The 7818-nt window shown below is 40.3% G+C and overlaps 1 protein-coding gene across 1 annotated transcript; it reads right to left on the reverse strand.

The window, feature by feature from the left end:
* Positions 1 to 2001: 2001 nt before the first annotated feature.
* bco1 (beta-carotene oxygenase 1) lies at positions 2002 to 7382 on the reverse strand. Its single transcript, XM_047042248.1, has 11 exons — positions 7291 to 7382; positions 5430 to 5558; positions 5021 to 5150; positions 4730 to 4877; positions 4472 to 4622; positions 3845 to 4065; positions 3478 to 3732; positions 3008 to 3113; positions 2820 to 2914; positions 2630 to 2741; positions 2002 to 2452 (listed from the first exon to the last, which is right to left on the reverse strand). Exons 1-11 carry the CDS (start codon positions 7352 to 7354, stop codon positions 2298 to 2300), a joined length of 1566 nt encoding a protein of 521 aa, XP_046898204.1. The 5' UTR covers positions 7355 to 7382; the 3' UTR covers positions 2002 to 2297.
* Positions 7383 to 7818: the final 436 nt, after the last annotated feature.

A 7818-nucleotide genomic window follows, 5' to 3' on the forward strand; every position in this document is an offset into this window, starting at 1 on the left:
GTCTATGTTCGATTACAGAGAGGGGCAGTGTAGTTGCTGAAAATGTGCTTATTTTATTGATGAAACGGTTCATTTGTAAATTTGCTCCGACTTTTCGATAACCTAGCTAGCATCGCAGTGCAGCGCCATCTACTGTTCTGGTGGTGAATTGCTTTCAGCACGCAGAGCCGTCGGAGTAGTATAAATTCAACCACTCCGTCCGACTCCGTCCGACTCCGTGTGTGCGTGCGTCTGTCCGTTAACGGAGACGCAGAAGTATAAATCGGCCTGCATGCAAATTTCAACAAATGTCCAGCTCGCCACAACCACAATCCCAGCAGTTGATAGGCATGCAGCTCACCTGCGGGTGAGAAAACCCCAATTAATATAAATCTGAAACACCTGCTCGGGTTTTAGCCCTTTACATCTGCTTCAGTTATTACATGTTCACTGACTATTGTGAGTTAGTTGTGGTAGAGACGTGGTTACACAATAGTAGCATCTTTTTCAAACGATATGCTATGCCGTTTACCGATTGTCTAGTCAATCCGACAGATAACATGTTATAGCGAACTAGAAAGTGCATTTCCTGCAGAAAATGCATTGGAATGCTCAAAGCTGAAAAAATAAATAAAGAATTGCTGAAAATAATGAAATGAGAAAATAACCTCAAGCTGAAATGAATTTAAAAAATGTTTGCGTCACACAAAAGAGGCAGTGTGGAAGCTGAACTGCATCATCTAACAATGCTAAGAGCTAAAATACAATGCCGGAGAAGCAGAAAGCTGAACTGTTAAACTGTAGAAGTAGTAGAATATTAGTTTTAGTAGCTGAAATTATAGTTGGGATAGTAATTGCAGTACTGTAGCAGATACAGTATCAGTGGCGTACTATAATAAAACAGTTCCATTAGCAATAGTAGTAACAAGTAGGCCTAGTTATTTTGGTTAGTTGTAAGATATTAGCAGCATCTGCAGTAGTAGTTGTAGTAGTGGCATAAGATATAGCAGCAGGTGCAGTAGTAATAGCAGCACAGTAGTGGTAGTAATTGTGTAGTAGTGCTCTTACTCTTTTAATCAGACGAGTTGACTGAATAGCTCTGTCTTGTGACTCCACTAATCAGCTAATACCAATTACCTGTGTAAGAGACTGAGTGGTGCGTGTCTGTTTGGTTGCCACGGTGATGGTGCAGCTATGATTGCTAACGCGCTGAGGGCAGAGAGAATAACAGAAATATACCTAGAATCCACACCTCAAACAAGTCCACCTAAACACAAAACTATACGTCCAATTCCAAAATATGGATATTTTCCGAGACCCTAAACTCTGCCGAAAGATGTCCTTTAAATGTCTGTCCCTAACCGCTCAGGGAATCGGGCTATTAATCAGAAGGTTGCCAGTTCGATTCCCGGCCGTGCCAAATTAAGTGGTGTCCTTGGGCAAATGTCTCTATACTTACTGTAAGTCGCTCTGGATAAGAGCATCTGCTAAATGACTAAATATAAATATGACTCTTACGGCAGTTTCTAAATCTTGTTCCTTCTGCTTTCTCTGACGAATTTGTCACCAGATTTGCATTGGTGTCTACTGGGCGAGTGTTGGACTTTGTGGCGCTTTCGTGGGGCTCTGATCAGGGCCGGACTAACAATTTTCTGTGAATGTGCTGAAGCAGCATTCCAACAATAAATACTCTCTGTATCACTCCTGTAGACACTCCTTTATCAACTGACTGCAGGCTTGAAGTTATCCAAACTGTTTCTAAACAGTTGAGTCTCTAAGACTCTGTGTGCTTTGGACCCCCAAACAGCGCTATATAACAGGTGTTGTGCCCCCAGATACGCCCCGCCTTAAAAAGCACCCCCTCGCGGGAACGCGCGCACAAATCACTTGAATTTCTTGTTTTAATGTGATACATTTGTATATCATAATAACCTGTCATAACTAGAAAAAAAATCTTGTTATAACAAGAAACACATCACGTTATAATACTGACAGATAATAAGAGTAATAAGAGAACAATTTGTATTACAATCTTTTAATTGCATTGATCATTCGTTATGGTCTCAACAATCAAATTAATCCCATATGCCTAGACGTGATTATTTTAATATCAAGGTATTGTGTACAAGATTTTATGAAAAACATATCAGAGGGGCTTTGAAGTAAAGTTGATGTCTGGTCAAGACTTCCATAATGTTTATCTCAAATATAGTGACTGTTTAGACTAGTTCAAGGTGCAATTTCAATTATTGATCTCTTAGTCATTTACTGTATCAAGTATCTCCAGCGGAAAACCGGACAGAGTTGAAAAAGCAAGACTAGTTTCCTTGGGGGATGAAAAATCCGTGCATATCCATGTGGAGCTCTACATTCACATATGCTCGAGCAATCTCCTTGAATGATTTAGCATCAAGCACCAGGAGAAAGTCAGACTGTCCTGGGTTGGAGTTGATGACTGATATTAGGACAACACCTGAAGACGAAGATAAGTAGATTGGAAGAGGAAAGGAATATTCTCCAAAACTAACAGAATATCTTATATTGAAACTAAAATGTGGTCAACTTGCAATTGGTAGGCAAGTCCAAAAAGTAATATCCTACATTAGATCTGATGGAAGTATTCAGTTCTCAGCCAGCCATTAAATCCTACCGTCATCTTCTGCCTCTCCATTGGGCCTGGGAATGAACACAGGTTCTGAAGGCCAACACTTGTCCTCATGCCACTCTATCATGTTCTTCGTCTCAACGTCAAACTTCGTGATCTACAATAACAGCTGAGTTGATTAGCACATTGGACGATAAGCAAGACATTGAATGTAATCACATAGACATCTTTATACCTTTGTTGCCGTTCCAGTCGTCTCCACACAAGTCATGTAAGCAAACCTGTGCTTCTTCCCGTTGAAGTCATAGTTCAATCTGGGAACTTCCACGCCTGTTGCAACAGATTTCAGGACATTTAGAACCCCTAAAAAAGATAGACCTATGCACTGTACTGTTGTTGACCAGACACCTGAGTTGGCCTTACCTTGACAGACCACTTCTGGTTGGCAGAGAAGCTTGCCTTCTTTCTGTTTTACAGCGCTGGCTGTCGTATACTTGAGTGTCACTAAATCTTCACCAACCTCAGCACCCTACATAATTGAAACCAGAGGATCAGAGGAAGTAGGACAAAACTGTTGAAAGGGTTGACATAGACTTCCGCAATGTTTGCTTTGTTTTTACTCTACTTTGACTGCTCATCTATAGATTTCCTTCATTTCTTTTGCCTGCTCTTGTATGTGTTGTCAAACAGATGGTGCTTCAGTCATTTTAATGTAACCTTTTGATTTTTGTTGTACGTTCCAAGGGCAAGTCCCTGTTTATCTTCAGCGTGCTTTGTATTTTACAACTCTGAATATATTTGAACTTCAACCTTATGATAAAGGTTAGGTAAATCATTGATAAGACAAGACATGGACAAAGATTATCATTAATTATTTTCCCATTACACTGTACCTTGTCAGACTGTACTGGAAGAGCAAATCTACTGTAGGATGGCAGCTTCTTTAAGGACCCAGACCCAGATTCCTCTTTAATTTTGCTTAAATAGAACATATCGTATAAACTGTTATCTTCATAAGCAATGACGTCACAGACAACGTGACCATCCTCTTCAAAGGCATTCACGTGGTGGTAGACCACCATGGCACCTGTGTAGTACTTTGTCCCAACCTCTTTGCCGGTTTTCCTGTCTATCAGGTGAATCAGAGTCTGTTCAAAGTTGGGACACAAATATATGTCCAGTGAATAAACCACATGCTGTAACATTCATTTCTGAAACAATAACTTATCTATTGCTTGAGTAAAGTCCAGCAACCCTTACATTTTCATCTGGAGAGTATTTCAGGCAGCTGGCCCAGTTGATCCCTCTCATGTATGCAGTGGCCATCTTGAGTATATCCAGTTTCAATGGCTGTTCAATAAAGATGAAGTAATTGTCGGTCATGCCGAAGCTGTGGTAGTAGCTTGGGCTGAGGAGAGAACGGCAAGGAATGGTGCTCAGCACCTCCACGTTCTTCAGAGCAGGTGTTTCCTTGGCGGCATCTAGCAGGGAAGATTGAAAGATGTGCTTCACTGTATTAAATTATGTAATTTTGTTCATCTCTAAGGCAAAGCATTTTAGCATAGCACTGTAGTTGTGGACAGGCCTACAGTATAGTAGGAGGAATACTGAACCAAAGTCCCTCGACCCAGCCCTGTAGCTGCAAAGAACTTGAAAAGATTGCTCACCTTTTATTGGGTTTGCTCTCTAGGCAAGTAACATGCTGAATTATCTCTTCATAAGGTCAATGTATGCTACTGTCCTTGTCTGTTGTCTCAACAATTGAAATGAAATCAGATGTCCAGAATCTCAAAAAACAGGTGACCAATCAATTTGAAGGAGGAAGCCAACGTCCAACTTTTAAGGAGAGTACGGAGAGTCAGAATGTGCACTGTTTTTCTAACATACCTTTCTCACAGCTGGCTGGAACCTTGAATATTGTGTATCTTGTTTTGCCCTTGTCAGCTATAGTTGTCCCCATGTTGTAGGTGTTTCCCTCTTTATCATAATGTGGGTGAGATGTCACCAGATTCACAGCTAGGAACTTCAAGTAATCCACCTAAATAATGAAACACAGTAAACCAAAACATAAAACAAAGCATTGTCTTTATATATTCTTTAGAAAACCTGTTCTTTACAAGAACTTCTAGCATGACTTTGCGTTACCTTGTCTTGAGTCTCTAATGTCACAGGGTCGATCTTGCGGATGTAGTTTGTTTCAGAAGTAGCATAATAATCCTTCCCATATCTTAGAAAATTGTTTCCACAGTTGTCAGTGAAATCCGGGACAGTGTGATTGAGAAAAGTGATAGCTCTGGAAAATGAGGAGAATGCAGACACAGATTCAGTGTGCCTGGTAGCCATTTACAATTGAAAAGGGCAGCATTGTTTGTGAGTGTGTCTTTCGGGAATAAATATACCATATGTGATTAACACTATTAACCCAAGTGAACCAACCTTGAAATAAAGTTTTTGCTTGGATCTGGATAGGCCATAGTTCCCATTTCAGAGACAACTATTCTTTTGGCTGCAATGTTGTCCTTGTATGTGTCCCCTCGTAAATATTTGCTTTGGTAAATCATTTCTCCTTCAAAAAGATATTATAGCAGCAATTAGGAAAGTCCTTGTTTTTTGGATAACCTCCCTCTTGTTGATTTAATCTCTATGTTATTCAGATAGAATGTCTTATCAATTGAACTAAAAGAGTGCTAACAGGCTTGTAACAGGTGTATTTGGTCCCTTTCAGTCAAATAGTAATGGAAGTTTGCCAGTGTTTGTTCAATGTCAGTATCACATTTTGTGTATTTTAGGTTTGTGTTAAAAGCTCACTTTATAGAGAAGAGAAGACTCAATTTTAACCTCATACCATCTTTGAAGGTGAAGCTGTGCATCAGGGCCATCCCGTCAAACCAGTGGTTATAAGAGGTTTCTCCAAGCGAAAACATCCCTGGTCCATTGCGCAGTAGCGTTCCTTGTAGCCAGTTGGGGATGTTACCTACATACAATGTATTGTCTACTCAGGGCCGTACGCAGGGCCCAAAAAATACTGAGGTCATGAGTCAGAACTTCTAGGCGGGCTCGTGGGGCATGCTCCCCCGGAATTTTTTTTAATTACATTATTTAAATATGGCCATTTTCTCTTATTGAGTCTTAAGGAGCAAAAACATCATCATTATGACTTTTGAGTATGGGGCGGTGTGGAGCTTTTGAAATTTTGAGGTAAACATGGGGCATTCTGAGGCTTTTTGAAGGACCTTTATGGGACTCATGAAGTAAGGGCAAGTTACCACAATTTTTTTTAAATTATTATTATATGGCAACGACGGTACAAGCGTTCTGATTGGATAATGGGTAGTCACCCCAGCCGCGTATTGCCCTCCTCGCCGGTCAATACGGATCCGTATTGCCCTCTGACGTCAGCTTAAAAATGAGCGATATCGAGAGTCAGCTGCTGAGTTTTACTATCCAGATGATGCTGAAAAGCTTTGTCATCGAAAGTGATGATGAAGACCAGACTCTTTGAATCACTTGTGTCGTTATTTTGTGATGAAATTAAAGCAATTTTAGCAGAACCATGTTGTCCGCTTTCTATCAAAAGTAATGAGTTGCTTGGCAACACATGAAACACACCGTGAGAAGACTTGAGAGCTAGCTACAATTAGCCTAAAGGTACCATTTATTTTCGTTTACAAAATGAAAAGAATCTAAAATTGCCATATAATAAACTACTTACTAACCTCGACCGTTCGGTCATGCCGGGAAATACTGTATCAAACTGAGGCTGGAACGTATCGACCGAGCGATAGCGAGTCAGTTTGATATTTCCCAATTGCCACTGAATTTCATTTTCAATCAGTCACATCAATGACATATCAATCGCAAAATGAATGTTGATTCAACCGGTGGAAATTGATTGACAACCGGTACTGACGGAGTTAACCAAACTTTGATTTGATGTTTCCTTATCTGAGTAGTACGCTGCTGCAATACAAATATTTCCACATGAAAATGAATCTTTCTTCTCACAGTCATCTGCCACTTAAACTTCTCTTAACCTACCTACATGTTTAGTTTGCTGCGCTCCTCTTCCAGTGACTGTAACTAACATAGGCTATTCACTAACAGTAGCGGTATGTCTATGGCGGTAACATCAGCGTCCGACTTGTGTTTGGTGGTTACCATAACGACAGTACGTTTTGTTGATGACGCGCAGCACGTATGTCCAAACTCTTGAGCTACTCGGCTCTTCAAGTATAAAATCACGTTACGGTTTGTGGGAGACCAAGATCATCGTCCTGCAGTCAGTTTCACGTGTACTTTGTTTTGAGTTCATATACCACGATTTAAGCAAAAAAATAAACAGAAATACGAAAAAAAATACCGAGGACACGACCTCGGTGTCCTCAATGGTAGTTACGGCCCTGTGTCTACTTAATGTTCAAGTCCAAAAACTGTTCACTCGTCCACATTGTTCCAGATTACCAGAACATAAAACACCCAATCAGCTGAGAAATCCCGAGGTGTTTATATGCTGTAAATAGAGATTAGTAGCGACATTCTGAGTCCACAGCAACCGCAGTATTAGCCTACCATGTAATATTATGGGCCAATATTTCTTTTTAAACCAACATAAACTCCAAATTTAAGTCATGCGCCCTATGCCGACTGTAGGAACAATTGACAATGGTTGGTTGAGGATAAAGGTTTTGAACGTAAAATTACCATACCTTTGAGATCCGCCTTCGTCGGATCTGGATTTTCTTCTTTGTTTTTTGAGTAGTCGTAATACATAATGATGCTTTACTAAAGTAAGGTCCCGAGGTGGTTTGAGAAAAGTGCTATATAAAGTACACATAAAACCACTCCCCCTAAGTTAAAGTAACCTATAACAACGTTTGATTAAGAAATCATTGGGAAAAGTTAACTGCTTATCTTATCTGTGTCATCTGCTTTGCTCTATCGCTTATTTATTGGGTGAGGTGGCAGACGTCAACATCAAATGGTGCTCAAGCCCACCTCTTTAAACGCCTCATTGGCCTAAATGGGCTAGGTCTACCTCAGTGACCAAAAAAAGCCCCCATGCCCTTAATAGGCCCAGAAAGGGCCGATCTTGTACATTTATAAGTACATTCTTTGCTATCTTTGTACCGGATGTTTCTCAACGAAAATAAAACATAACAATTGATTTGAATTACCTTTGTACCGGTTAGGTTCTGTATCAGGGTCAGTTCGGGTCGTCACGATAGCATATGAAA

The sequence above is a fragment of the Hypomesus transpacificus genome, chromosome 19 (assembly GCF_021917145.1).
Source record: "Hypomesus transpacificus isolate Combined female chromosome 19, fHypTra1, whole genome shotgun sequence".
NCBI classification, from domain to species: Eukaryota; Metazoa; Chordata; class Actinopteri; order Osmeriformes; family Osmeridae; genus Hypomesus; species Hypomesus transpacificus.

Excerpts from the sequence above, each read along its gene's own strand:
- bco1 (XM_047042248.1), bottom strand. The coding sequence starts at position 7,354 with ATGTATTACGACTACTCAAAAAACAAAGAAGAAAATCCAGATCCGACG. Across the intron at positions 4,066-4,471 it reads TCCAGCCAGCTGTGAGAAAG|ATGCCGCCAAGGAAACACCT; the intron begins GTATGTTAGAAA and ends CTTCCCTGCTAG. Across the intron at positions 2,915-3,007 it reads ACCAGAAGTGGTCTGTCAAG|GCGTGGAAGTTCCCAGATTG; the intron begins GTAAGGCCAACT and ends CTGTTGCAACAG.